This window comes from Cicer arietinum, chromosome 3 (genome assembly GCF_000331145.2).
Source record: "Cicer arietinum cultivar CDC Frontier isolate Library 1 chromosome 3, Cicar.CDCFrontier_v2.0, whole genome shotgun sequence".
Taxonomy (NCBI): domain Eukaryota; kingdom Viridiplantae; phylum Streptophyta; class Magnoliopsida; order Fabales; family Fabaceae; genus Cicer; species Cicer arietinum.
The window spans coordinates 73,119,790-73,147,711 of NC_021162.2; the positions used below are offsets into that span (position 1 = coordinate 73,119,790).

The 27,922-nt window shown below is 33.8% G+C and overlaps 8 protein-coding genes and 2 non-coding genes across 11 annotated transcripts; 7 read left to right on the forward strand and 3 right to left on the reverse strand.

Annotated features, from left to right (window-relative positions):
* Positions 1 to 653: 653 nt before the first annotated feature.
* On the forward strand, positions 654 to 725 carry TRNAD-GUC (transfer RNA aspartic acid (anticodon GUC)). Its single transcript has one exon. It is a non-coding gene; the product is annotated as a tRNA-Asp (tRNA).
* A 71-nt stretch (positions 726 to 796) lies between these two features.
* LOC101490901 (autophagy-related protein 18a) lies at positions 797 to 3,497 on the forward strand. Its single transcript, XM_004494867.4, has 4 exons — positions 797 to 1,666; positions 1,975 to 2,188; positions 2,383 to 2,509; positions 3,126 to 3,497. The coding sequence occupies exons 1-4, from the start codon at positions 956 to 958 to the stop codon at positions 3,214 to 3,216; spliced, it is 1,143 nt and encodes a 380-aa protein (XP_004494924.2). The 5' UTR covers positions 797 to 955; the 3' UTR covers positions 3,217 to 3,497.
* Positions 3,498 to 4,327: 830 nt separating this feature from the next.
* LOC101507580 (pentatricopeptide repeat-containing protein At5g43790-like) lies at positions 4,328 to 6,374 on the reverse strand. Its single transcript, XM_012714072.3, has 2 exons — positions 4,902 to 6,374; positions 4,328 to 4,509 (listed from the first exon to the last, which is right to left on the reverse strand). The coding sequence occupies exon 1, from the start codon at positions 6,337 to 6,339 to the stop codon at positions 4,933 to 4,935; it is 1,407 nt and encodes a 468-aa protein (XP_012569526.1). The 5' UTR covers positions 6,340 to 6,374; the 3' UTR covers positions 4,328 to 4,509; positions 4,902 to 4,932.
* Positions 6,375 to 6,459: 85 nt separating this feature from the next.
* TRNAG-CCC (transfer RNA glycine (anticodon CCC)) lies at positions 6,460 to 6,530 on the reverse strand. The gene has a single exon. It is a non-coding gene; the product is annotated as a tRNA-Gly (tRNA).
* Positions 6,531 to 6,593: 63 nt separating this feature from the next.
* Positions 6,594 to 9,100, forward strand: LOC101507896 (dephospho-CoA kinase). 2 transcript variants are annotated; one of them, XM_004494301.4, is made up of 4 exons: positions 6,594 to 6,741; positions 7,904 to 8,026; positions 8,128 to 8,273; positions 8,364 to 9,100. In XM_004494301.4, exons 2-4 carry the CDS (start codon positions 7,919 to 7,921, stop codon positions 8,812 to 8,814), a joined length of 705 nt encoding a protein of 234 aa, XP_004494358.1. In that variant the 5' UTR covers positions 6,594 to 6,741; positions 7,904 to 7,918; the 3' UTR covers positions 8,815 to 9,100. The 2 variants fall into 2 exon arrangements, with proteins under 2 accessions (XP_004494358.1, XP_012569485.1); XM_012714031.3 differs by having other exon boundaries at positions 6,608 to 6,741; positions 7,852 to 8,026.
* Positions 9,101 to 10,791: 1,691 nt separating this feature from the next.
* On the forward strand, positions 10,792 to 12,504 carry LOC101508205 (uncharacterized). The gene is made up of 3 exons (XM_004494302.4): positions 10,792 to 10,968; positions 11,088 to 11,163; positions 11,567 to 12,504. The coding sequence occupies exons 1-3, from the start codon at positions 10,909 to 10,911 to the stop codon at positions 12,349 to 12,351; spliced, it is 921 nt and encodes a 306-aa protein (XP_004494359.1). The 5' UTR covers positions 10,792 to 10,908; the 3' UTR covers positions 12,352 to 12,504.
* A 2,347-nt stretch (positions 12,505 to 14,851) lies between these two features.
* LOC101508530 (bifunctional protein FolD 2) lies at positions 14,852 to 17,155 on the forward strand. Its single transcript, XM_004494303.4, has 5 exons — positions 14,852 to 15,011; positions 15,089 to 15,272; positions 15,522 to 15,679; positions 15,818 to 16,030; positions 16,730 to 17,155. Exons 1-5 carry the CDS (start codon positions 14,919 to 14,921, stop codon positions 16,964 to 16,966), a joined length of 885 nt encoding a protein of 294 aa, XP_004494360.1. The 5' UTR covers positions 14,852 to 14,918; the 3' UTR covers positions 16,967 to 17,155.
* Positions 17,156 to 18,580: 1,425 nt separating this feature from the next.
* On the forward strand, positions 18,581 to 22,488 carry LOC101508843 (protein LOW PSII ACCUMULATION 1, chloroplastic). Its single transcript, XM_004494304.4, has 9 exons — positions 18,581 to 18,978; positions 19,086 to 19,189; positions 20,008 to 20,143; positions 20,225 to 20,456; positions 20,669 to 20,826; positions 20,950 to 21,138; positions 21,238 to 21,338; positions 21,768 to 21,864; positions 22,252 to 22,488. The coding sequence occupies exons 1-9, from the start codon at positions 18,739 to 18,741 to the stop codon at positions 22,324 to 22,326; spliced, it is 1,332 nt and encodes a 443-aa protein (XP_004494361.1). The 5' UTR covers positions 18,581 to 18,738; the 3' UTR covers positions 22,327 to 22,488.
* Positions 22,489 to 23,498: 1,010 nt separating this feature from the next.
* LOC101509166 (rapid alkalinization factor) lies at positions 23,499 to 24,266 on the forward strand. Its single transcript, XM_004494305.4, has one exon. The coding sequence runs from the start codon at positions 23,705 to 23,707 to the stop codon at positions 24,059 to 24,061; it is 357 nt and encodes a 118-aa protein (XP_004494362.1). The 5' UTR covers positions 23,499 to 23,704; the 3' UTR covers positions 24,062 to 24,266.
* Positions 24,267 to 25,171: 905 nt separating this feature from the next.
* LOC101509496 (heat shock factor-binding protein-like) lies at positions 25,172 to 27,480 on the reverse strand. The gene is made up of 5 exons (XM_004494306.4): positions 27,327 to 27,480; positions 26,896 to 26,949; positions 26,308 to 26,331; positions 26,176 to 26,218; positions 25,172 to 25,572 (listed from the first exon to the last, which is right to left on the reverse strand). The coding sequence occupies exons 1-5, from the start codon at positions 27,327 to 27,329 to the stop codon at positions 25,430 to 25,432; spliced, it is 267 nt and encodes an 88-aa protein (XP_004494363.1). The 5' UTR covers positions 27,330 to 27,480; the 3' UTR covers positions 25,172 to 25,429.
* Between the last annotated feature and the right edge of the window lie 442 nt (positions 27,481 to 27,922).

Here is a 27,922-nt window from a genome sequence, read left to right on the forward strand (position 1 = left end):
TTTCCCTATAATTTATTTGCCTTTACATGCTGTAGCAAGAAAAGGATTGTTTGCAATTTATGTATTTGGTTGCACATATATATATACCTTGATTAAACTTAACAGTTTTCAAATGAAAAATTCACATGTATGGCACACTATCCTTTTCTTGTTGGGGGCAGAAACTACATGAATAAATAATTTTCTGAATGTTGCAGGACAATCAAATATTATTTATTTACTTTCATGAACTTGACATGGATCCCAATCACCTGCTTGATTGCTTATGGATTGATTTTAAACATAAAGCTAAATACATATAGACAGAACTAAACTATGTTGGAATTAGGATTTCATCATGGTCTTCAAATGTCCTAATATAGATAACCATCATTTTTATTTCAAATTAAATTGTAGCACTTGTTCAAGTGATCAGAAATAAATCATGATGTGACACATGTCTTATTTGATCGATGCGTTAACTATTAATTAATAAAAATAGTAAATAGATAGGTTTGTTATTTGTAAGCAATTAGAAATAAAAACAGATCAAATTGATTGATTAAATGTAATATTTATTCAGTTTAAATTTAAAGAACAAAATTTAATCTATGCAGCTTGCAGAATATGTATTTCCGTTATAATAAACATAACCACCTAACTGACATCAAGAAGTCGTTGTAGTATAGTGGTAAGTATTCCCGCCTGTCACGCGGGTGACCCGGGTTCGATCCCCGGCAACGGCGTTATTCTTTTTAAAATTTGTTTAATTTTATTTTTTATCATTTCTGTTAACTGAACTGAGTGCTACTAAAGTGATAAACGTGTCTTGCTTAGCGGGAGAACGAAGCTTCGAATCATTTAATTTTCAATCTCACTTCAATGGCCACTCTTAAACCCCAACTCTGATCCCAATACAGATTCGAACCCTAATTTTCTCCCCGACCAATCCCAAACCCTTGATTTCGATTCTTTAATGTCTTCTCAACCTCAATCTCCGTCCCACCACACCCCCGTCTCTTCGCCGGAATCTTGCCCCACCACACCACCGCCACCTCCGTTGCTCCTTCAACTTTCTTTTAACCAAGATCACGCTTGCTTCTCCGCCGCTACAGATAACGGCTTCCGCATCTTCAACTGCGACCCTTTCCGTGAACTCTTCCGCCGTGAGTTTGATGGCGGAGGAATCGCCCACGTGGAGATGCTTTTCCGTTGCAACATATTGGCACTTGTTGGCGGTGGAACTCAGCCTCAGTACCCTCCCAACAAAGTCATGATATGGGACGATCACCAAGGGAGGTGCATCGGTGAACTTTCTTTCCGAGCCGCCGTTCGCGGCGTTCGACTCCGGCGGGATCGAATTATCGTCGTTGTGGAACAGAAGATATTCGTTTACAACTTCGTTGACCTAAAGCTGTTGCATCAAATTGAAACAATCGCGAACCCTAAGGGGCTATGTGCAGTTTCACACTTGTCTGATTCTCTTGTTCTTGCTTGCCCTGGTTTGCATAAGGGTCAGATTCGCGTCGAAAACTTTGCGCAGAAGAAGACAAAGTTTATTTCTGCTCATGATTCAAGAATAGGTTGTTTCGCTCTCACACTTGATGGACGGATAATTGCCACCGCCAGCGTCAGGGGTACGCTGATTCGGATTTATGATACGGATCATGGCACACTACTTCAGGAAGTATGGTGATCACTAGGCGTTGTCTTTTTGTTAATTAATTATTAATCATGTTTATTATAATAGATTAGGTATGTAGTTAATGTCTAATGTCTATCTTTGGTGCCTTATTTATGTTCTTTGCTTTAAAGATTGAATTTACTGTGTGGTGTTTTTTGTTTGTTAATCATGTTTATTTTATTTGATTAGCATTTATTTATCTATGTAGTTATTAAAGTTTAATGTGCAACTTTGTTACCTTATTTATGTTATAATGTGTGGGCAATTGAGACATTTTTGGTTCTTGTATATAAATTTAGTTGATTTTTTAGGTAAGAAGGGGTGCCAATGCAGCTGAGATATTTAGTTTGGCATTTTCTTCTACTGCTCAGTGGCTAGCAGTTTCAAGTGACAAGGGTACTGTCCATGTTTTTAGCCTTAAGGTTAATTCCGGTGTCTCTGAGCATGAAAAGTCTCAAAGTTCATCGAGTTCAGATGCAGCGGTTGCCCCGTCTAGCTCATCTCGTTCCTTCATTAAATTTAAAGGTAGATTTTCTCCCGATTTTTATCAACTTGAGTATTTCTTGCTATTTTTGCTAATGGAGAACGTGTTTGAGTCTTGGAGATGTTGATCACGTTTCCGTTTTATGGAAAATTTTCCCCCTCAGTTACAAAGAGAAATAGGTGTCAATTCATTTCTCTTTTTTGCTTGTTGATCGAGTGTTGCTCTGCTCTTGCAGGAGTGTTGCCCAAGTATTTCAATTCAGAGTGGTCAGTGGCTCGGTTTCACTTACATGAGGGCACCCAGTACACAGTTGCATTTGGTCTCGAAAAGAATACAGTCATAATTCTTGGCATGGATGGAAGGTATGATGTGAGGAAATGACAAATTATATCTTGCCTATAAGTTGTAGACGACAGCTATTCAATTTATATATGACACTTTAGGTTCTATTATATTAGTGAATGCAGTTGATAATGTTATTCCTTTTCAACTTTTAAGTATTGCTGAGTTGATGGTTTTGAATAAAGAGACCATGTTGTGAGCTGGAGAAGTCCAAGTTTTCTACTACGGTTTCATACTTTCTCTTTTTATGATAGGATGAAATGTAGTATGGAAAAAGTTGCTCTAAAGTTAGTTTGTCTGAAAAGAGAGTAAGGGTGTGGTTACCTTTAGATTTTTGTGAGTTATGATTATAGTGTATTTGATGTAATACTGTCACAAGTTTTAACTTAATGATTCAATTGAAGTGATCGCTCCAAAGACTAGCTTTCTACATATAATTTTATTCATATTTGTTGCATTACTCTTTTCCCATTAATCTGTGCATATAATCTTGTGCCTCTTCAGACAAATCCTTTCCCATTAATCTGTGCATATAATCTTGTGCCTCTTCAGACAAATCCTTTCCCATTAATCTGTGCATTGGAGTATTTTCATGTTATATGATGGTAATGATTTGCAGTTGATTATTTTGTGCAGTTTCTATAGATGCCAATTCCATCCAGCACATGGAGGTGAAATGACCCAGTTGGAATATCAGAACTTTTTAAAGCCAGGAACAGCCTTGTGAGATGAAATCCTGTAGTTTGGTGACGCTTATCTTTTAGTTAGGGTTGTTTCTACAGGAATATGCACCGTGTAATAATAATAGAAGTAGATGATGAGTGTAAATGTGTAATTAGTAATAGATTGGATTCGATGGGAGGCTGAGGTACGCAAACACCATTATTGTTTACTATGGGTCGATCTTGTTGCTTCCATTGTAATATTTGTAATTATATAGCTCACTATTTTTTTAATACTAATAAATATTGAAAGCTGTGGTAAAGCAAGCAATCACTTTCCTAACAACTTATCAATTTGATTCATATGACATTAGTTTTTTTTACGTTATATGAAATTTTAGGAAAAAAAGAATTATTATTAACAACTGCAATAGAATAACAAAGAACCTCTTACATAAATAAGAGCTATTCTTGAGGAACCGATAAGATTTGTGGTGAGATATTGTTCACATAGTTGTCTTATTTTCTTGTATCTTGCTATTCAAATGCTTATAACACAAGCGAACCTTTTGTAAGAAATAAATAATACAAGTGAACATTCTTCACATCCCGCACATTTCTGCTTAAATCATTAAAGATCAAGCGCCAAACGTGGATCAGATCCAGTTCAGGTTCTATTTGTTTATTCCGTTGGTGCGGTTACTATGCAGCTGGGATCCAACATTAAACTTTCTTTTCGACAGGAGTTTTCTTCATTTTTTATTACGTGACTAATCTAGAAACTAGAAGCCCGATAAAATAGGCATTGCCACCATTATGCACCTTATATCAACTATGTCTGCAAATATCAAATTCACAAGGCTCCCGAACTCCAACTCAATTTCGAGGTTGATTCAGATGTGAAGAGAATCAATTGACAATCATTATATTTTTTTTCCGTTAAATTATACTAGGAAATCCAGACCTATAAAAATGTTAAATGATTTTTATTTTTATTTTTCATGTCATTGAAAATATAATTATCGGTTGTGTCTACTTACTTTATACATTACATAATCATCAACTCTTACTCAGATGTATCTTAAAAAAAGATAGAGAGTGACGAATAAATAACATGATCTGCACTCAACCATTTCAAATTTTCATCACTTTTGCTTTCCGTTGTTTCATCAGATATAAGTTAAAACAAATGTGTTTTCCATTCCTAAATTTCTTACAAGGTATTGTGATCAAAATAACATTTGATGGGAAAGTCTGCAATAAGAATCCAATAAAAAGATATTCAAGGTTGGGTAAGAGAATGCCTAGAATATCGCAGCCCAAATAGTCCAGAAGTCAAGCTTCAATGGTCGTGTTATCTGCAAGAAAGTGCAAGTAGCCAGTTAATGTGGAGGCCGTTCAAGTAATACAGTACAAGGATTATCATCTCAACTGTCAAATTGTGTACTCATCAGTTAGTGTTGGTGCTTTTGTAAACTAAATTAACTAATAGCAACTCATTGACATCAACGGCAATTTTTTCAGGATGCTCAACGGGAACACCAACCCACATGTGAGTTACTTTCTCGGTGAATAATCAATCATTTATATACCATCCTTGAATATCATCCATCAGCAATCTAACCGTCAATATGCATCAAGAAATACATATTGTAGCACACCAGCCCCCTAACAGAAGTAACAGATAACTTGGTGTTCCTTGAACACCAGTTGTAGAGGGACAAGCATTCCATCTCAAGTCTCAACTTACAAGTTGCATGAAAAAGCTTGGAGAGTGAGTACTATGCCAAGAGTTCACTGACATGCCGTTGGTGTTCAACCTCCACAGAACTACACCCCAAGTCCTTGGTCAGTTCTCTCTCTTTCATCATTCCCCTTACTCTCTCAACATCACTCCATCTTCCCGCCTCTGCATACAGATTTGACAGCTGAACATGATAGGCAGTGTTATCAGGCTCCAACTCAACTAGTTTTCTAGCCGCAAACTCGCTGAATTCCAAGTCACCCTGAGATTTAGAGCCAACCAACAAGGATCCCCACATAGCTTTCGTTGCCTCAAAAGGCATACATCTCATGACCTCAAAAGCCTCTTGCAATCGACCAGCCCGTGCCAAGAGATCAATCATACAAGCATAGTGTTTCACATTAGGACGAAATCCATATTTTCCATCAACCAAAACACCAAAGATCAATCTACCCTTTTCCACCAAGCCTGAATGACTACATGCAGAAAGAACCGCAAGCAAAGTAACTTCATCAGCTCTAACACCATCAAATTCCATCCTATTAAACCACAAAATAGCCTCCTCACCACTTTTAGCCAAAGCTAACCCTTTAATAACAGCATTCCAAGTAAAAACATTCTTTTCCTTCATGTTACTGAAAACTCTCAACCCCTCTTCAATTCTCCCACATTTTACATACATATCAATCAACGCCGTCCCCAAAATCACATCCAATTCCCACCCATTCCTCCTTATCATATCCTCTATCCAAATCCCCATTTCAACCGCACCAGAGTTAGCACAAGCAGCCAAAGCATTCACCATCGTAACCCGATTCGGAACCACACCCGCATACTGCATCTGTTCAAACACAAATAACGCCTCGTCAAATCTCCCACAATTTCGGTAACCCATGATCAGCACGGTCCAAGACACAACATCTCTGTAAGGCATTTCATCGAACAGTTGTCGGCAAAGCGCGAAACGGCCACATGAAGCATATACATCAAGAAGTGAATTATTGACATAAAGATCATTAACATGACCGAGTTTTACGACGTGGGTGTAGACACATTGAGCTTGAATGAAGTGGTGTGAGTCGGAAAGTGACTTGAAGAGGAAAGGGAATGTAAAGTTGTTGGGGAAGATGGAGTTTTTGTGCATGTGGGTGTATATGGAGAGAGGGATGTGGGGAATGTGGGAATGGGAGAAGGCTCTGATGAGAGAGTTGAAGATGAAAATGTGGGGTTTTGGACTGAGGGAGGTTGTGAAGAAGAGAGGTAAAACGGTGTTGAGAAGGTTATGAGATTGAGAAGCGTTGATGAAGTGGTGTGTGATGGTGGTGTTTGATTGAAGGTTGTGTAGTATGATTTGTGCTTGAATCTGCTTAACGTGATTCTCAGAACGGCAAAAAGCTTTTAGCAGTGTCACAACTCTTTCTGCCAAACTATTCACGTTATTCATCTCCTTTTTCTTTCTTCCATAACTTAACAATCATATTCTAATATTCTATCAATAAATAACAATTTTATGAAAAAGTAAAAAACGTTATGAACAATTTTTACAAGTGAAAAATATATAGTATGCGCATCCAGGGAATCGAACCCTGGTCAGTACCGTGGGAGGGTACTATGATACCACTACACCAGATGCGCTTGATGTTAGTAAGTTATTAATTTAATTATTTACTTACTTCCCTATATCTTACATAACATTTTAAGCGCTTCAAGTGTACTATCTTTTGTGTAACTTGCACGGAATCTTCCGTCGTCGCACAATCGTGAATCCTCGCCGTCGACCGCTCTGTTTCATCGCCATCTCGATCTCCTCTATCTTTAGGGTTCAATTTCCTTCTCCTCTAGTGTGGTACGATTTCGTTTCTATTTTTTAATGTTAATGTCAACACTTCCATAAGCTTATTGCACGTCTTGTGATTCCAATTGGCATATCAGTAATTAATGTCACGGTTCCAGTGCTGGATATGTAGTTTAGATATTGGATACCACGATATAGACGAGAGAAAACTGATTTTAACATTGAATCTCAAATTCTGGATTAGGGTTTTAAGAATTAGAATGTATTTTGCTTTTGGGAAGAGTTGACTTGCTGAAAACTTGTTTGGGGACTGGTAGAGTTGTAGATGTTCACCACCTATGTCAAGAAATGCCTTAACCAGCTTAGTTCATAAGATTAGCATTGCATGGACAATAAAGTTTTAATTCTTAAAATAAATACTGAATCTATTTATTACAAATGAAAATAACTGAATTGATTCAATTTAATTCCCTATTTCCCTTCAATTTAAAATTTCTTGAAATTCTCAATCCAAACACAACCTTGGTGTAGTGACCTTGCATCAGCTTTTTCAGGTATAGACTATATAATGCAGAACTGTGAGCGAAGCATTTCCCTTAGAATCAGTTTGAAATATTTGATTTAATATTAGGCAATAAAAGAATGTATCTGGTTCTGAAGGAAAATGGATTCAAGAATTTACGGGCTGGAAGCCATTTTCAGTTTTTTATTTTATGAAATGGCCGAAGTTAGTAATCGGCTGTTATGTTAATTTTCTCCACCCGAGTTTTAATCCGAGTCATCCAATTTTTAACTTAGCTCAAACTAGTTGAACATTTTCAGATTTATTATAATCACTTCAGGCACAATATTGCTCAATTGTTAAATAAATAAAAATAAAACATTTTGGTTTGATTCATGTTTATTTCCTGACTTGTTACTTGAGTAGCCAAATTTCATCATTTGAGTAATTACTGCTACTGCTGCATAGTTGGGGTATTGTACCTATATTAATGGACAAACATATTTGAGTAGTGTTTATACAGTTGTATACTGCGCTTGTTCTGTTGTAGTATTAAACGTTTTTGTACAGTATGCCTAAATTTGCATACTTAGTTGAGTTATTTATGTGTGTACACGTTGAAATATGTAATATTTTTCGTGATTGTCACTGCTCACCAGAGTAAGTGAAAGAAAGCTCAGAATTTATAGCTAACAAACTGCAAGGGTGCAGTGATTGATAGAAGGAATGAGGATTATTGGCCTGACTGGTGGAATAGCAAGTGGCAAGAGCACCGTTTCCAATTTATTCAAGTCTCATGGCATCCCCATTGTCGATGCTGATGTAGTTGCTCGCGTATGTTTCTCTTTTTTTCATGTTTTTAGCTTTTTAGGTTTTGCTTTTGATTTGGGCCTAACCCTCTGAAGTTCGGTGGTTATTGGGATTTTATTTATCAGGAGGCACTGAAGAAAGGGAGCGGTGGATGGAAAAAAGTCGTTGCGGCATTTGGGGAAGAAATTCTACTAGATAATGGGGAAGTTAACAGACCCAAACTTGGCCAAATTGTTTTTGCCGATCCTGATAAGCGTCAATTTCTCAATCGGTATTCTAAATTTATGTTGCAAGAATTATACAGTATTTGGTCTCATTTTCATTTTTATTTTTGAAGTTTTGGTTGTGATGGTTGTTTTAGATTGTTGGCTCCGTATATATCCTCGGGGATCTTCTGGGAAGTTCTGAAGTTGTGGTTGAAAGGATACAAGGTCATTGTTCTCGATATCCCTTTGTTATTTGAGGCGAAGATGGACAGGTTCACGAAGCCCATTATTGTTGTGTGGGTTGATCCTGAAACACAGATTCAGAGACTCTTGGCGAGAGACAAGTCTAGTGAAGAGGATGGTCGGAACAGGGTTAATGCTCAGATGCTGCTGGATGTTAAAAGGAGTAAAGCTGATATAGTAATAGACAACACCGGTTCACTAGATGACTTGAACGAACAGTTTCAGAAGGTTTTGGTTCGGGTCACTGGACCCTTGACATGGTATGAGTTTTGGCTTTCTAGGCAGGGAGTCTTGATCACTCTTGCTTCACTTACCTCAGGTGTTATTCTATGTATGAAGTCATTTAACAACAACAGTTCATAGCCACTTGCCTATATTGTGTTTGGCTACTCCATAATTTTGACAAGGACTTATACTGTCTTAGTCGTTGGCATTTGCCTCTTTGGATGGTAGACTAGATAGGAATATTGATAATGGTAATCAAAGGTCATTTGTCCGTATACCTGTTAAAACCATTGGCTTGCACTAAGTGGAAGATAACCTGGTATCCATTATCATATCGTGCAGTATTGACATTGAATGTTGCTGCTATATGATTTGCCAAAAGACTCGATAACATTTACTAATATTCTATTTCTAATTATCGATAGTTTGAAGTGCAACTCCTACCTTCAGTCATAATCCATTGTTTTATTATTAATTAATATTTTTCGAGGCACCACTGTTGTATTAAGCAATTTGCTTCCACTATTTTATTACTAAAGATGAGGTCTATGACATGCATGCATACGCAAGTCGGAAGGTATATAAAGTGATTACAGTATCTTTATGCAGTAGGAGATATCATTTTATATTTTTCATTTTTTTTTTTATCTTTAACTTCTGGTTGCAGTATGGTGGTTGGAGGGAGCCACATATACTGTGCATTGTGGTTATCCTTTTTGGGCTTGAAAATTAAGATAGTATTCTTGAACTTGTTGATAGTGTTTTAAAATTAAAGCAATCCCTCTTTGGTACTATTCTTCTCAGATTAATTACAATTTTGTCAAGTATATTGATTGATTAATAATTATTTGTATGCTTGAATTGTTTTCCAAAAGAATGAATTTAGTTTGAGTTGGTTGGGGTGGTTCACGATCATTAAGACTCCGTTTGGGAGTTTGAATATCAAAATACATGTATTACATGTGGAACGTGTTCACGATCATTAATACTTTTAATCTTATTCAGCTTACACACGTCGTACTTGGCATCAAATTTAAACGTCCGAATGATCTCTCTTCTTCTATAAGAGACGAGTGAGTAACAATGCATTTATTTGACAGAGCAAATAAAGTAAAGAGTTAGGAGCATCAGAATTGATGCTGATATTTAATATGATTCGACTTTAAAAGTTTTAAATACGTGATTGATGCTGCCTTACATTACGGTTCTCTGGGGATAGGCTGTTCAGATGCTCATCAATTCAGCTATGTATAAATCAAACTAGCTAGCTTAATTATAACTACTCATCAGGCAATTGCAAAATTAAAATGGCCAAGCCATGGAGAAGCCGTACAATAATTGGTGATTGTCTTCAATACTTTGAAGCTTTTAGTTATTATTGCGTGTATACAAAGGTTAAATCGAAGGATGTATGTTTTTGCTGGAAACTATAGCGATGAAAATTAAAAACTTATATGCACTTTTAATTTGCCTGTGTTAGTTGAGGCATTTATATTTTGATTAGCTAGTGTTAGGTTAGTCATATATGAACCTTCTAACCTCCAAACAATAATATATCCATGGTGGACCCATTATTCATATCATAAAACGGGGATATTGAAGGCCTCCATCAAAATTAACCGTCTGATCAATATGATGGAAAAGGAGCACATAGACCCCACATCTCTTGATCAATAAGATGCAAAAATCCTACCCTATATTCAAATATAATAGTGTATTTTACTAACTCATTAATTCTAGTGGAAGATATTAAACTCTCGTAAGATAATAAATCATAGTTCAAATTTTGAATGAGTGAATATTCACTTGCAAGCCCTTATTTTGGAGGTACTTATTTTATTTTCACAATTTTGATTAGTGAATATTCTCCTTGGATCGAGTCACGTGACTTTGCTGATTTGAATATCATAAGCATATATAATGGTATTTGCTTTGTGGGATATACTAGTATATGTTAAATAAAGGGGATGTGGCATCCAACACGAAAAGAGTGGTTTCACTTTTCTTCTTCAACTTTTTTTCTTCTTTCATTTATTTGATTAATTAATTATATCTCCCCATAATTATTAATTAGTAGTACATACCAGTACTCTACTAGTACATGTGTTCCTCACTCACAGTCTTTAAAAGCATTGGCAAAACCAACAAACACACCCAATTAGAGAAGCTAGCTTTCTTCATCCCTTATTTTCCACTCCACTAAGATAAGCAAGCTACCAACCGAACTTTCAAATGGAAGCCACACCAGCTGATCAACAGGTTCCTCCTCCCGGTGAAACCCTCAAGTATCATGTATTTAACTTATTTCATTTATTTTCACTCTTTTCCCTCTTCAATCTGCCTCTATATAATTCCTTCATTTTAATTACTAGTAACTCATTATTATTTTCTATATGATATTCATTCCACAGACGTGGGTTTTGAAAGTCTTGATCCACTGCGATGGCTGCACAAAGAGAGTCAAGAAAATTCTTCAGGGAATTGAAGGTATATATACTATAACTATACTATACATTATATATATATACAGGTGAGATCTATTTTTTACAGATATATCTCCAATTTTCCATGTGTGTCACCTCAGTGTTAAAAGCTCTATAGAAGCTCACATCTGATCGAAGGCATGTTATGTTTGACATACATACGATACCTTGATTATATTCAATTAATTTAAAATTATTACAGGTGTTAAAATTATTACAGGTGTTAAACGTGTTAGTATTGTATTCGGTGTTAGTATATAGATTAAAAGTGTTTGACCTTGTAACTTGTAGTTACAAAGTTCAAATCCCCTGAAGATATATTAGTGTATTAGTGTCATGTTAAAAGAATACATATCACCACTTCATGTTTTACAGAAATGATCATATTATATATATGTTTGTGACAGGGGTTTACACAACAGAAATTGATTCTCGGGAGCACAAGGTTACAGTTACAGGTAACGTGGAAGCTGAGACTCTCATCAAGAAGCTTTCAAGATCAGGAAAATCAGTGGAGCTTTGGCCACAAATAGAAAAGCCTCCTGCTGATAAGAAGAAGAAAGCTAAAAAGCCTTCAAAATCAATGGTTGAAAATGATGAAAATATTATTGACAATAATAAGGAAAAAGAAAACCAGAAGAAGAATAGTACTGAACCAGATGGTGACAGTGGTAGTGGTGATCAAGGTTGTATAGATGATGTTGTAGGTGATGGCGAAGATTCAGATTCAGATAAAGAACATGGTGATAATAAATGTGATGGCAGTAGTGGTGGAAAAAAGAAGAAGAAAAAGAAAAAGAAGAACAAAGGTAATGGTTCTGCTGCTGCAGCATCTAATAATGAAGGAGTAGAAAAAGAAACAACAATTGATGCACATGTACTTGAAAAAGTTGCTACTACTACTCCCAAGGAAATTATTAATATCCCTCCAATTCAGCATGTTTACCCATATCCACCACAAATGTACTATTCACACCCTCCTCAAGTACCACCACCACCACCACCATATGGGTTAAGCTATAACACATCCTATCCTGTTTCTAGTACTTCTTCTTATTATGTTGGTGCTCCTGTCATGCCTATGCATGCATACTCTAGAATGCCTCCACCTCCTCCACCGTCTGATCCAATCAAGAATTACTATGCTCATCATGATGATGATAATGAAGGTGGATATTGCTCCATTATGTGACAATTGCTATAAAGTTGTGTATTAATTGCTAGTGTTGTTGTTTGTTAGTGCTAATTGTGAGGGGAAGTGGGGATTTTAATTTTGTAATATGTGCTATGAAAATATAGAAATTAACTAGTTCGCTAAAGTAAATAAATTTGGATCTTCGTCTTATGTCCGTCCGTAGATTTTAGAGTTGTTGAGTTTAAAAGAGAGAAATGATTAGAATCTTCTCGAATCTCAATTCAGATCCAATAACTCTACACTTAGATAAACTCAAAATATGCACGGACAAAGGCAGCGAATAAAAAAAAGGATTACTTTTAGGACCAAAATATCCCTCTTCTCTCTATCTAAGTAGCTAATGTTAATTCATCCAGGATTATACATCCTCTCTCATTCTCATGATATCATATAATTAAAAGTATGTGTGAGTGTAATTGTGTGCAAGTAGTGTAATACTCCCTATCTGTTTTATATTAATTATTTTTCTTTTTCCTCGATTAATGCGCTTACTCATGTGTTATATGATGCCTAACTACGGTGTATGGTCCAAGTGACACCTCTGTTTGGCCATTTGCAACTTTTCTTCAAATTCTAGAAAGCCCCATGGACTAATTATGACAGTCAAGAAGACTAAATTAATATTCAATAATATGAATATTGATACTACTAAACAGAAAAGGAGTATACAGGAAGGACCAAAAATAAATTTAGAGCAGAAACATGTATATCATTTTTAAGTGTATTTATATAATATTTGAATTTATTAAAATTATAAATACATCTTTAAATATTTTTTATTAATGGTATTACAAATTAAAATAATTAATAAAAAATAAGACTAAAATAATTAATAAAATATATATTTAAATTTATTTTTTAATTTTAATATATTTAAAGATTAATATATCAAAACTCACATTTAATTTTACATAATTTAATTTCAAATTCCCGGGTCCCACTTGCCTGAGTATGATTTATCTCCCAAATTCCCACTTACTACTGGCTACTGCTATGTTTAATCATGGACTATGATGACCTTTCTAATTAATTTTATTTTATTTCATTTCAAGGTTTCAGAGAAACACTATAATTGGGCCACACATCGTCCATGATTTCTACATGTTATCTCGTGAAAACATCATGAAAGGATGGACACAGACCCCCCTTGCTTTTCATTTTAAAAATTCAAATTTTTTGAGACAATAAAATGAAAATAAGTGAGACTTAATTATGCAATGCTGAGATAATGATGACTTGTTGATTGGTGATTATTTTCTCTGATTTCCACATTGCAACTATTTCAATAGATGTCCGATGTACACAATAGAACAGAGACCTGAAGTGAGGAATAAAGTGCATGTACATAATAATAATAATATGATATTAATATGATAAAAAGTTATATTCATGTATATCATAACAATAATATTAATTTATTATATTTAATGTTTGATATATAATTAAATTATATAATTTATATTTTGATAAATTTACTTTTATAATTTATTTAATTTATTTTTTTAAAATAACATTCATATATTTTTTTAAATAAATAAAAATGTTAAGAAAATTAAATAAGTTTTTATTAATAATTTTATGTATTTGAAATAATTATAATTTATCTATCCATCACAATTAAAAAATTATTTACTATCATAAAATGTAAATAATTTATAAAGTTATTTTATATATTTAAATATCTATTTATCACAATTGAAAAATGACTTATTATAAAAATATAAATATTTTATGACTTAATTTTATATACTAGTATCACGTAGTGTTGCGCTTGCTTGTTTTATAATACAAATTCATATCAAATAACGGGTATAGATTAATCTCCGGTGTAAAATTGTGATGTGATTAAATGTAGTAGATCCTGGTCGTTCAAGAATATCTACTATGATATTATTACATGACAATTTTATGATATTATGATTTAAAAATGTATTAAACCTGTGTCTTCATTTTTTCCTAAATTTTTTTCTTTTTATAAATTAAAACTTATTCTTTTAAATGCAAAATCTTTAATTTTATTTTTTTAACAAATATTCTTATGATATTAATAAATTTGTTAATAAATATTCTAATGACATATGTTAAAGAATACAAAAAATAAAAACTGTACTGGAAATAATAATTTTTAAATTTTTGAAAATTTAAATATACAAATTATAAAATATTATTATTATATTTAGTTCCTTAACTTATCGTTTTATGACATTAATTATCATTTTCTTTAATGAAATTTAATCTTTAAAATGAATAAAATATAAAATAAGAAAATCAATTGAAAAAAATAAATTATTTCACAAGAATACGTAGATTAAATAAAAAGAGGTATAATTAACTAAATAGAAAACTTAGTAATACACAAATATAACTAATTTTCATTTTTTTTTTTACTAGATTTCTCATTGTTTGAAATTGGACATTAGTCAATTATTATAAATAATATTACTACATTTCTTCTTGTTTTTTTTTTTTTTTTATGTGGAGAAAATATAAACCAAATTTATAACGACCGTAAAAGCAACGCAGGCAGTAGACCACATAAAAGCACTCGATAAGATAACGATAAAATGGCCACCGTAATCGACGGCAAGGCCGTGGCACAAACAATCCGATCTGAAATCGCCGATGAAGTGCGTCTCCTCTCTGAAAAATACGGCAAGGTAAGTATCACATCCTTTATTTCTTCTCTTAATTTCATATTCTCTCGCATTTCCCAATTAATCGCGAGACATTTCAGGTTCCGGGACTTGCAGTAATCATAGTTGGGAGCAGAAAGGACTCGCAAAGCTATGTCGGAATGAAGAGAAAAGCATGCGCTGAATTGGGAATCAAATCCTTTGACATCGACCTTCCTGAACAAGCTTCCGAGTCTCAAGTAATCAAGCATGTCCATGATTTGAACGCTAACCCCGATGTACATGGTTGGTTGATTAATTAGTTATTAATTAACTTTTTAAATCTTAAATATAAAATATAGACTTAGCTATCTAAAATCTTTCTCTCAAATAGATTATAAGGGTTTGGGTGGAAATGTAATGTGAATATATTTTTGTGGTTTTGAAGTATTAGTCTGTTGTTGCTGTATTCTGAAATTTCGGTACTTAGAGAATAAATTACACGTTGATTTAGGTCTTGTTATTTAAAGAATTGGTTTGTGGTTATATCTGTAGGTATATTGGTTCAACTTCCATTGCCTAAGCACATAAATGAAGAGAAAGTTTTGAGTGAAATCAGCTTAGGGAAGGATGTAGATGGCTTCCATCCTTTGAACATTGGCAAGCTTGCGATGAAAGGCAGAGACCCTCTGTTTCTTCCTTGCACTCCCAAGGCAAATGCTCTTGATTCTCAAATATTTATATTTTGATTTTAACAACTCTTGCCGATCGTGAATGTAGAATTACATGTTAGTTTTTGAACTACATTCTTGAAATCATGTATCTTATTTACATATACTACTTGTATGCAGGCATGTCTTGAACTGTTATCACGAAGTGGTGTAAGTATAAAGGGGAAAAAGGCAGTTGTGGTTGGTAGAAGTAACATAGTTGGATTACCAGCTTCATTGCTGCTTTTGAAAGCAGATGCTACGGTTACCATTGTTCATTCACATACTAGTGAACCAGAAAGTATCATACGTGAAGCAGATATTGTTATTGCAGCAGCAGGACAGGCAAAGATGGTAACTAGCAGAACATTTTTTAATTTATAAGCAATTTTATTCTGATTCTACGTGCAGTTTTTTGTCAACTTTTGAACTTGGATGATTCTTTTCTGAGTGAATAGGAAAATTGATCTGCAAAATTTTAAGCATCAATCATTTTTGCAAACTGACAAACGCATTTGAAATTGTAATATGTCAGTCAAATAGTCTATGTGTTAACTTTTATCATTAGAGATTATGATGTGGTACCTTAACTGAATATGCAACCCTTCCACCTTGATCCGACATTAATGTCACCACACCTGAGACTTTCCCTATGAAATTTAGGTCTCTTAAGGACTAGTTTGTCAATATTTAGTCGTTGCATAATTGTAATTATTGACATTGAATGACTTTTACAATTTCAATAATGTATATATGACAATGTGCAAAAATCAGGGACTATTTTGACTGATGTTTACAATTTATTGGTCTAAAATATGACAGAAAATAAAACTTTCAAATGGAAGTGGTACACTGGTACTGCTGTTTAGAATTATCTTTTAAGCTTAAAAGATATTCCTGTAACTGACATTGGTATTTACAATACCTGTCTCCACACAATTTTTGGAAAGTTTTGTTGTTCAGGGCCTCACACTCCATCAAATATAACTACTGTTAATCTTCTTCCTGATATAAAGTTCATTTAATGCATAGTGATATATATATTTTTTATAGATCAAAGGAAGCTGGATAAAACCTGGAGCTGCAGTGATAGATGTTGGCACAAATTCTGTTGATGACCCAACTAGGAAGTCAGGTTACAGGCTTGTTGGAGATGTAGATTTTGAGGAAGCATCTAAAGTTGCTGGTTGGATTACTCCTGTTCCTGGTGGTGTAGGTCCCATGACAGTCACAATGTTGTTGAAGAATACTTTGGAGGGTGCTAAACGCAACATTGAGCAAAATAACTAATATTCCTTCAATTTTAATAAAAAGGAATTTACTATTAAGTAAAATTTCTTGTGAGAATCAGTTATATCAATAGTTGAGTTTCTCTACTCAAGTAGATGAATGTATTTTTATAAAACCGGAAGGATCTGTGTTGAAACTAGGTAATATGTTTTGGTCCAAACAGATTTTATTTATTGTTCATTATATTTCTCCCTGGAATGTTAAAATTATAATGTATTTCTAAAACTACATAAGTTAATTGAGTCTTTTAATTATCATTTCCCACATAATATTTATTCACATAAAATTACTTTTGAGATACACATTTCTAAATATAAATTACTTGACATGAGACTTTATTTTAACTAAAATTAAGATAATAAACTCCAAAGATAACTTCTAGCTGTTTGATAATGTTTGTCTTCAAAATTAAATTCTCATGTTAACGTTACTATTTTTATCGTCTCTTGTTTAGAAATTACACAACTTTTGATGTGGTCAGCATAAAAATGCAAAATAGACCTTTTATTGAAAAAGAAACTGTACTCAAAACATTTATAAAATGCTTTTAATCTCTCACTAGTCATAATCTAAGTACATTGAAGAATTTCGTCCACTAGAAATTATTTCATAGTTTTTCTTCTTAATTCAAATTACTACTTTTGTCGGCAACTACTATTTTCGACTCACATTTTGATAAAATCATAGTCACGATTATTGACTAAGTCATAACCCTTAAATTTGATTAACAATCTTTCATTTGAAGACGGATTTCAAACGATCTTCACCTCCTGATCACACAACAACTTTATCTGTGGTATGTTACTCTAGTAAATCAATTTAAGTTGAATACAACTTTAATCGGTTAATGATTATTATTTTTGTCAATTATTATTATTTCCTTAGACATCTACTTCAAAATGAGGTGCTAACACCGAAGAAGAAGAAGATTTAAAGAAGAATAAAGAATAAACTAAATATGATTAGGATAGTTGTAATTATCAACAAATGAAGTTGTGTTCAACTTTAATTGCCTACTAAAATAACATACTAGATAGAAGGTTGTGGTGCGGTTGAAATGTGAAAATGAATTGAAATATATCTTCAAGTGAGAGTTTATTGGTCGAATTGAGGGGTTGTCACTTCCTCAATAATCGTGACTGTGATGTGATTAAAGTGTGAGTCAATAGATGGTGATTGTCCTAGGCAGAAATCTTAATCAAGAAGAAAGACCACATTCTAGGACATAAATCTTAATCAAGAAGAAAGACCACATTCTTCCTCTCTCCAAATCCTTGCAACTTCATTGTTTTATTTTAAATCGTCATCTTTTAACCTCTGTTGATATGTTGGGATTTGTGAAATGGATGTTGTATATGTTATTATGGATGAATATATATTTGAGTTTGGTCCACAATCGATAATAAAAAGCTTGACAAAATCACATTAACACATTGTTTTTATGAATGGACATTATCATATTTAAATACAACTACAAATTTCAAACCATAATTTGACTATAGTTAAAACTAAAATTATTTTTAGTACTATAGAATAAAATAAACAAAATTTAATTAAAAATTAAAATTAGATACAAGAACTTAGTAAATACTCTTTTTATATATATTTTATCTTGGAGGGAGTACTATGAAGCGAAACTACGTAGTAAGATCAGAATTAGATATCTCAATACCTTAAAATCCTAACCATCCATTTCCTAGTGACATGTTTGGATAACACCACCTTAATAGAAGGAACAATAAGAACAGTAACAAAACAAGATAGTATGAAACATGGTGGCAATGGCAGTGGTTGCATCGCAACAATTCATGTGCTTCTCAGAATCAAATTGGAGAATTAGAACAAAACCATGTTTTCCCCTTCCTCATTTCAACACCGTTCTTCTACGCTCACGCAATAAGATTCAATTGCCACTAATTTCATGCTCTTCTTCATCACAGACCCCACAAACTGATACTCAAACTGCTGAATCTTGTGTCAATTTGGGTCTTCAGCTTTTCTCCAAAGGAAGGGTATTCATTATTATCTTCAATTTTTTTTTTCTCTGTATTCAAACCATGATGTTTAAGTGGGGCATTCAAAGTTCTGTTTATTTACTTATTATGGACTATTTCTTCAGGTTAAAGATGCTTTGACACAGTTTGAAACAGCGATTACTTTGAATCCCAATCCTGTAGAGGCACAAGCTGCATTCTATAACAAAGCTTGCTGTCATGCATACAGGTATTCCCTCCATTCCAAATCTTTGTTAGTTTTGGTATTTTATTTTTGTTTCAAACAATAGGTGTTTTAGAAATACATAATATAATTGACCTTTATTTTTCGACTATACTCTTCGAGTATTTATGCTTTTTGCATTGAAAAATAAGAATTTGTAAAACAGTTAATGACAAAGTGAAGAATAATTTAGTACAAATACACATCAATTAAATGATTTCTCAATCTGTGTGCAATGCCAATGTCCTTCAACTACCAAAATTATGGAATGGAGGGAGTATAAATGTACAATATAATAATATCTTTTTACAATGAATGAATATGGATTCCATAGTTTCTGGTAGGTAATTTATAATGAGAATGATTTTGATGCACCGAAGGTCTCACAAACCATCATATGCGTGAATTTTAAGTTAGATATAATAAAAGCCAAAATGTTTTGAAGATCGGTTATAATTGATAAAAATAAAAAATAAAAAATAAAAAACTAAAACTGTCAGTGCATATGAATTAAACCATTATTCATTCCATTGGTTTATGGCCTTTGAGTTGGTAAAGTTCTTCTTGTTCAGTCAGATTGAGCAAACTAATTAAGTCATGAGACTTGTATACTGTAAGATGGTAAGGCGAAGAATGCACTTGCTATTTCTAGATGCCCTTGCTTATTTTTAGACTTTTAATTCCTAACTATGTGGAGTTTATAGATTTTTGGCAACCAAAAGACTAGGCAATTGATTTACACAGGGAGCTGGTTTGCTTATACTTCTGTTTTTTCATCCTTTTCATTCTAATCTAGATGTTGTTTGGTTATTATTTTTATGAAGAGGAGAAGGAAAGAAAGCTGCTGATTGTCTCCGCACTGCTTTGAGGGAATACAATCTAAAATTTGGTACAATTCTCAATGATCCAGACTTGGCCTCTTTCAGAGCTTTGCCTGAATTCAAAGAACTACAAGAAGAGGTTTTCTAATCACTTCTCAATGATTCTGTAATGCTAAGTTATTTAAAATTGATTCTTAATACTTTTCTTCCATGTAACCAGGCCGAGCTGGGTGGGCAAGATATTGGCTCCAGTTTTCGAAGAGATCTAAAACTTATCAGTGAAGTTCAAGCACCGTTTCGTGGGATTAGGAGATTCTTTTATGTAGCATTCACAGCAGCTGCAGGAATTTCGTTGTTGTTTACTTTACCGAGGCTATTTGTTGCAATTCAAGGCGGCGATGGCGCTCCTGGTCTCTCCGAAACTGCTGGAAATGCTGCCATTAACATTGGAGGTGAAAAGTGACCTATTTAACTTCCTGATAAAAACAATTCAGGTTCAGTTTATATTTGCTAAATTTAGTGTTTTAACTCTTTTTTTGTGTACGTCTTTTTGTGTGCCTGTGTCTGATTTTCCTTTTAAAACTATTTCTGTGTGTAAAAACTGAGATAATACCTTTTACATTGCTTCACTAAACAACTAAGCACTTGAATCAGTAATGTGCAGGCATTGTTGTTTTTGTGGCATTATTCCTTTGGGAAAATAAAAAAGAGGAGGAACAAATTGCACAAATATCCCGAGATGAGACACTATCAAGGTTGCCTTTGCGTCTCTCAACCAATCGCATAGTTGAACTCGTGCAGCTAAGGGACACAGTTAGACCAGTCAGTACCTGTGTTCTTCTTTAGTTTGCAAAATTCTTTTTTTGTTTTCTCTTTATTCCTTCCCTTCTGCTCTTTATCTTTTCATCGTGAATGTTCTATGTTTAACTGAGGTTTTGGTTTTAGGTTATAATAGCTGGGAAAAAAGAAACAGTGACTATGGCTTTGCGAAGAGCAGAGAGATTTCGCACCGATCTTGTTAGACGTGGAGTTTTGTTAGTTCCTGTCATCTGGGGAGAAAGTGGAGAAACCAAATTTGAAAAGAAAGGTTTTGGTCTTCAACCAAAGGCTGCTGAGGCTCTTCCATCCATTGGGGTAAGATTTATATAACCATGCCTCTTGATGAACCCTTCTATTTTATCCAAAACAATTGTTTCTTTGATGAGATGAAAAGTAACCATAAAAATTTTCTAGGAAGATTTTGAGAAGCGAACGCAGTCTGTAACTGCACAATCAAAACTGAAAGCTGAAGTTAGGTTCAAGGCTGAGGTTGTATCGCCAGCAGAATGGGAACGGTACTTAGTTTTGATATCTTGTCTATACAATTTCATTGCCTAGTTTTTTAGTCTAATTGTTTAAATTAGGAGGGAACTAGCATTGTTAAATGTCTCAACATTGGATGAGATAAGTATGAAAATGTGTTTGGGAGACACCTTATAAGCTAGTTAAGCCCAGTATAAAAAACAATATGGTATTAGAGCCTATTCAAGATCCGATTCGTCACTCAAGTCATTCTCCGGCAGTCTTAAGCACGAGAAAGTGTTTTAAGAATCCCACATTGTATGAGATATGATCTGAACACATGTTTATAAAAGTGGGAGACATCCCTCATTTTATACACTGGTTTTGTAAGAATGAATTAATATAAAAACTAATAGCATCGACATAGTGAAAGTACTAAGAGTTGCAAATAGTTACATGCTAACATGTGCTAATTTAATTAGGTGGATAAGGGATCAGCAGAAGTCTGAAGGAGTTCCAGTTGGAGAAGACGTGTACATAATACTGCGTCTGGATGGTCGGGTTCGAAGATCAGGAAGAGTAAGTCCAATTTCATATCATACTTGTTTTGCTTTTCTTCCCATTCATGTAGAATTTGTCATTTCTTAGCTTGCTGCATGTCAACAAAAACTATGAGCATCATTAGATAAGGATAAGACTTGATTAACATAATTGGATTTGAAGAATACTATTAAAATCAACTCTCATCATTAGGAATGCCTTGCTTGCTGTAATGACTTGTTTGTAATTTACAAAGCTTTATGATCATGCAGAAACTGCTGTGCTTCAAATTAATCATACATCGTAATTGTCAGCAATTGATATAAAAAGTTTTACACTATCAATATAGTAGTTTGATTCAATGGGAAAATCTTGTGTGACGAATTCGTAATGTAAACACACTAAGAAATGGTAATGCATTTGCAGGGTATACCTGACTGGGAGCAAATTGCGAAGGAGCTGCCGCCAATGGAAGCGATTTTAAGCAAGCTGGAAAGATGACAAGTATTATGTTGCCTTTTATTCTTCCAGAATTTGGAGGGTGCAATTGTATTTTATTATTTCACACAGCAATATGTATCTGAGCCACTTCAAAATTGCCCCAATATATATATAGTACAGATTCTTTGGTATAATACCACTTCAAATAATTCACTATGACTATCTCATGGATTATACTCAAATGATTTAAAAAAATGAATAAACCTCATTTCTTGAAAATTTGAGCCATAATAGTGATGTTAGTCTATGTAGTTGTGCTAAGTTTCCCTCTGAAGAAACTTGACTTGGATAAGCACAAGCTATTCCTTCCAGAAGCTGGTCCTCAATGCCAATTAACCAACGGAATTTTGGGGATAAAAAAACATTCTCTTAGTGGCCTGTCGTTGGCAACATAAATTCAAACCCAACATCAAGTTTTTAAGGGCCCAGACACAGCACAATATTGAATTAGACATTTGCGTAGTCCATACATTTTAGGCCCATATTCAACTTTGGACGTTTATTCAGTTAATGCTTTGAATCCGAACCTAGTATCAATCATGCCCCTTCATTCTCAACATCATTTTCTTGGTGGGTATTGACATCTCTTTATTTATCTTTTACTCAACTTTCTTCTCACCAATTGGAGCACATTTTAACTTCAAAATAATTAGAAGGGTCAGTGAAAAATAATTAGAAGTGTATAAGTGTATAATGAACTCTCTACTTGTGTAGAGTATATAAACTTTCTCCAAAATTTTTTTCATGAGTTACTTCAAATTAAATTTAATCAATACAATTGTACATTTTTTTTTTCATAAGTTACTTCAAAAATTACAAAAATTCAATATCTTATAATTAATATTTACTTGTGTTTTCAAAGTATATCATATGTCGTTGAATTGAACTTACAAATACTATTAAAATTTTATAAAAATTTACATATTTGATCTACTCAATAAAAACTATTAATTTAATGGTTGAATTAATGAAATTAATTACTTACAAAAAATTATTATGCAGATTAACTCAAGCAAATGATATTCTTTGAGTCAATGGGTTTCTACTCATCTATTTTAAGAAAAATATTTCACCTACCGTGAAATTTCATATCTCTATCTTCACCCATAGATTTTACTCCTCTTTTTTCAATTTTTTCCTTAAACACTCGTACAATATATCATGAGATCTTTAGTAGGATAAAAAAGAGTGACATTTTCTTAAAGTTGTCCATCCCATGTTACAAAACTGAAATACTTGATAAACAAGTTACTTACCCACTCCCACTCTTCAAGTAAGTTTCTTCTATAAAATGGTAGAAATAAAATGAATGAAAAACTAGAAAGCATAGAGAAGAATAAGAGCACACTCACCATTCACCACCACTTCCACAAAAACAATGTCAAATGCTTCTTTTCTCCTACTACTAGCTTTATACTTGTTAATGGTTTCCATGTCCATCTTTCCCACCATAGAGGGTGCAACCAGCGAGCACCGTCTAAGGTGGGTGGCCACGACAACACCAACATGCCAAGGCTCCATAGAAGAGTGCATAGAAGATGGTGAGTTTGGAATGGATTCAGAGTCTCACCGGCGTATATTAGCAACCTCGCAATATATAAGCTACAGAGCACTCCAGAGGAACACTGTGCCATGCTCTCATAAGGGTGCATCTTACTACAACTGTCAGAAAGGTGCAGAAGCGAATCCTTACAGCCGCGGCTGCACCACCATCACCCGTTGCCGTAACACTTAATAGAAGAAGATCTTCAAGTTTCTTTCCACTATTCCTCTCTAGTTATTATGTATGTTTTACTTTTGATGGTGTTTCCTCCTTTGATTTTAGCAAGTTTATGTAAACTTAACTGATATTGTTGCTCTTGTAAATGGATTGTCTTTTTTCATTTGCTTCTTTCATTGGAAATGCTAAAAGTGATGGAAATATTAATAACTTTTATTCATATTTTTGCATTCAAAATTATACATAATTTTATAAGGAGTTTAATCGGAAATGTCATGTGTGGTCTATGTTATACTGGTGCTTGAGAAATGCTCAACTTTAACACGAACACGTTCAAGGTCTTCTACACCATATAAGACGACTATACTCCACCATATACGTCTTGGTTTTGAATACAGATTTGCAATTCTCCAAGTACAGTGTATATTTTATGTTATTTATTTACACAACTTAGCTACTGTCGGGGTTTGTAAGTCAATAGTAATCAAATAATTCAATTTTCCATGTTATCTTTTGTATATCCATATGGAATTGCAGCAGTGATAATCTCTGACCCCCCCTTAGTTCTTACTGAAGGTCGTACAGGAAAAAAAAAAGATGGTTGTTCATCGTCCCATTTGCTCATGTTTTTGGTTTTTTTAACAAAACCGATCTTCCTACAGTGTAAAATGTATTATCGGATTTTAGTTTCCTGAAGTGTATTGGGAGCAAGTGGACAAACATGAGAGACAGATGAGCAACCCATAAACAAAAATAGTTTATGATTTTGGATCTTGCTCCATGAGATTGCAGTTCCCATTGGGATGTGCGTGAATCTTCTCGGAACACTACTAACAGCAAAATTCAACTGTTTAGGATGCCACTGGGTGAGTGAACAAGTTAGGCTATTAATAACTTACTCGTGCTAGCATGTGGGTAGCAGATGTGAAATTGAAAGGCGCAAAAAACAAATCATGTTTTTTTTGTTGCTGGAGCTACATTCGAGTAACAGCAGTTCATAATATTTGGAATACCGTTCACATAATTGGGGTCTTGAATTTAGGGACATGAATTGCCCTGTTTTTGCTATCTAAAAACGAATGAATAAATTAAACAACCAGAGTACGCAAATAAAACAACACGAGGGGAACAAAGCAATCAATATAACAGAAATTATACTCCACCAATATTGCCGGGTCTAACCCATTTCAAATTGAAAAGAGAATCAATTAGTCAACAGCACTGTTTCAACAGTAAGACAAACTTTAGCTACAAATGAGAAAGTTCGCTCATATGTTCCATGCCTAATATCTGTACCATGAATAACTTCTATACTCCCAAGGTACAGTGACAAGACCCTGATGTATCTCGAGACAACAAAAAAGGGCAGTTGAACAATGTTACTTAAGCGGAACCTTCTTTGTTCGACTCTTCTTCATTTGGCTTAGCAGGTGCCACAGGTGATGGAGAGCCCTCCACTCCCATCTCTGCTCTTAGGTCATTGATGCTTTGCTCCAACTCATTTATACGGCTTCCCATATCGTCAAGTGCAATGAAGTCAAGGAGAGCATTACCTCAAAATTTGGAATAACAGGCAACTAGGTGATGCCCGTGTAATAGAATTGGGATCACTACTCATCCTGGTTTTAGCCAACATTCATGACACAACATATACAAACCCATACCCATGGTCATCCTAGTTTTAGCCAATATACATGAAACATGCACAAACCCATAGACAAAACACATAAAGTCGAAGGTCATAAATCTTGCACAACGGTAAGATGAATGCACTGAATCTATTAAGAAAAAGTTTGAAATGCAACTGTGCACAGTTATAAAGAACAACTTTAATTTTTCATGACATGGACAACTCAACCATTTAAATACCATATAACCAAAACATACGCAACCAACTCTTAAGAGATATTCCTTGCAAGATTTTTATTTGAAATTACAGGTTAAGGATAGCATGAAACTTTAGATCTCATGTGATTGCCCCTCTTGAATGATATGTAATTTATGGGGGGAAAAGCAAAATCACTATCATGAATTACCATTTTCTGAAATTAGTTTCTTTAACAATTTTTATTTAACAATGGGTATAGATTATCAATATCAACAGCTTCAAGAGTGTCAGAAAAGGATATTCTTTGAAATGATGGAGTCGGACATTGTTTGGAACCTAGTTTGCTGGAAACAAAATTCTTGTTGTTAGCAGCAGTTAATTATATACTTAAGTTAAGCAATACAGCTCAATGAACCTATAGTATACAACTCACCATCTGCTGAAGAAGATTTTGCACCTGAAAAAAGAGAAGAGGGATAAAGGTCAATACAATTGACAAGCAGAAGCAACAATTAAATCAACTAATTAAAACCAATCCCCCGATGTTAACAGCAGAAACATCAATTAGCATACTCCCAAACCCACCGCAGACTTTGGGCCAAACAGCAACATGGCTCAAAAAACATAAGCTAGAGCTGAAATCTTTCTCAAATGTTACCATCAGGCACACTAATTTTTTATCTCTCGCGGTAGACAATGGGATGCAAGCAGAAAGCCAGTTATCTACAATGGGTTTGGAAAGTTGGAATGTGAACTAACCAAATTAAAGATTTGTCTAGTATTCGACACATGTCAGTGTCCCGCACTGACACATATGGTTACATTCGACCACTTCTATTTTCTCAAATTATTATCGGTTTCTATATGTCAGTGGTGTATTCGTGTTTGTGCTTCATAGTTGATAATATGATCAGAAATCAGGGTGGCATCTCAAATAAGTTACTAACATAATCAAAATAAACAGATACAAATCCATCATAGAACAAACGCATTACACTTCAAGCTTCTTATAACAACTTACAAAAGCAGTCATATCAGCAGTGCTTTGCTTTGGGTCTTCTGAATCATGTCCATCCTGTATATAATGAACAAAAACTTAACAAAAATGGCATATAACCATGCATTACAATGCTGCATGCTCTAATATATTAATTCCGTAGAAAATCCCTAATTAAGCCACGAAAACTTCAAAATGGAAACTAACTAGGTTACTCGTTGTTTATAATTTTGAGCATTGTGCAAAATTACGAGGATTAACGAGCACATTTTAAAATCGTTGTTTATAGCATCAATAATTTTGGAAACCCTAATTGGTTGAATTTTCATCAAATAGGGAATTCGCGTGAGAGAAGGCATAAAATCAAGCAACGATGATTCGATGAATGTATTATATAATTAATTAATAATTTAGTAATGCAAAATAAGAGGAAATGAGAGAGAGGGGAACCTTACCATGATTTGATGAATGAACGGTGCCTGCAACTGCTGGAAATTCCTTCAACAAGTTTCAAAAACTGAATTGTGAATTGTGACCACAAAAGGACTCTTTGGCTTAGGTCCAAAAAGTTAAAGGGTATTCATGCCAAATCCAAAAGCACTTGTATGTGTAATTACAAATTTAACACTCCCTTAAAAAAAAGTTCAAAATATATTTTTATTTTATCTTTAATGTATTCAAATTTTGGTTAATAATTTTGATTTATACTATTAAATCAATTTATGTGTCTAATTTTTGAATTTTTGAACAAAAAGAGATTAATGGGTGTAAATATATCACAATCATTGATAGGACAGCTTACAAAATATAATAATATATCAAAATTAATGTCTCTAGTTGTCTGTTTACATTTAAATATAACGTCTATTTTCTCTCTAAAATATAATAAATATCTCTATTTTTTGAGATTAAATAGTGTGAATTTTTAAACATAAAAAATTCAAATAACAAAAATCTAGATCTACAAATCGAAATTTATTTTTTACATAGATTTGTATCATAATACATAAATTGTAGCTGTAGAGTTTGGCATCGTTTTCAATAAAAGCAT

What these genes read in the sequence shown, in the direction of transcription:
- LOC101490901 (XM_004494867.4), top strand. Translation starts at nt 956, where the DNA reads ATGTCTTCTCAACCTCAATCTCCGTCCCACCACACCCCCGTCTCTTCG. An exon ending in ATGGCACACTACTTCAGGAA is followed by an intron (nt 1,667 to 1,974) that starts GTATGGTGATCA and finishes TTGATTTTTTAG; the next exon opens with GTAAGAAGGGGTGCCAATGC. An exon ending in TTCCTTCATTAAATTTAAAG is followed by an intron (nt 2,189 to 2,382) that starts GTAGATTTTCTC and finishes CTGCTCTTGCAG; the next exon opens with GAGTGTTGCCCAAGTATTTC.
- LOC101507580 (XM_012714072.3), bottom strand. Translation starts at nt 6,339, where the DNA reads ATGAATAACGTGAATAGTTTGGCAGAAAGAGTTGTGACACTGCTAAAA.
- LOC101507896 (XM_004494301.4), top strand. Translation starts at nt 7,919, where the DNA reads ATGAGGATTATTGGCCTGACTGGTGGAATAGCAAGTGGCAAGAGCACC. An exon ending in ATGCTGATGTAGTTGCTCGC is followed by an intron (nt 8,027 to 8,127) that starts GTATGTTTCTCT and finishes TTTATTTATCAG; the next exon opens with GAGGCACTGAAGAAAGGGAG. An exon ending in AAGCGTCAATTTCTCAATCG is followed by an intron (nt 8,274 to 8,363) that starts GTATTCTAAATT and finishes TGGTTGTTTTAG; the next exon opens with ATTGTTGGCTCCGTATATAT.
- LOC101508205 (XM_004494302.4), top strand. Translation starts at nt 10,909, where the DNA reads ATGGAAGCCACACCAGCTGATCAACAGGTTCCTCCTCCCGGTGAAACC. An exon ending in GTGAAACCCTCAAGTATCAT is followed by an intron (nt 10,969 to 11,087) that starts GTATTTAACTTA and finishes TTCATTCCACAG; the next exon opens with ACGTGGGTTTTGAAAGTCTT. An exon ending in AATTCTTCAGGGAATTGAAG is followed by an intron (nt 11,164 to 11,566) that starts GTATATATACTA and finishes TGTTTGTGACAG; the next exon opens with GGGTTTACACAACAGAAATT.
- LOC101508530 (XM_004494303.4), top strand. Translation starts at nt 14,919, where the DNA reads ATGGCCACCGTAATCGACGGCAAGGCCGTGGCACAAACAATCCGATCT. An exon ending in TCTCTGAAAAATACGGCAAG is followed by an intron (nt 15,012 to 15,088) that starts GTAAGTATCACA and finishes GAGACATTTCAG; the next exon opens with GTTCCGGGACTTGCAGTAAT. An exon ending in CGCTAACCCCGATGTACATG is followed by an intron (nt 15,273 to 15,521) that starts GTTGGTTGATTA and finishes TTATATCTGTAG; the next exon opens with GTATATTGGTTCAACTTCCA.
- LOC101508843 (XM_004494304.4), top strand. Translation starts at nt 18,739, where the DNA reads ATGGTGGCAATGGCAGTGGTTGCATCGCAACAATTCATGTGCTTCTCA. An exon ending in GCTTGCTGTCATGCATACAG is followed by an intron (nt 19,190 to 20,007) that starts GTATTCCCTCCA and finishes ATTTTTATGAAG; the next exon opens with AGGAGAAGGAAAGAAAGCTG. An exon ending in TCAAAGAACTACAAGAAGAG is followed by an intron (nt 20,144 to 20,224) that starts GTTTTCTAATCA and finishes CCATGTAACCAG; the next exon opens with GCCGAGCTGGGTGGGCAAGA.
- LOC101509166 (XM_004494305.4), top strand. Translation starts at nt 23,705, where the DNA reads ATGTCAAATGCTTCTTTTCTCCTACTACTAGCTTTATACTTGTTAATG.
- LOC101509496 (XM_004494306.4), bottom strand. An exon ending in CTGCTGATATGACTGCTTTT is followed by an intron (nt 26,332 to 26,895) that starts GTAAGTTGTTAT and finishes CTCTTTTTTCAG; the next exon opens with GTGCAAAATCTTCTTCAGCA. An exon ending in AAAATCTTCTTCAGCAGATG is followed by an intron (nt 26,219 to 26,307) that starts GTGAGTTGTATA and finishes TTTTGTTTCCAG; the next exon opens with CAAACTAGGTTCCAAACAAT.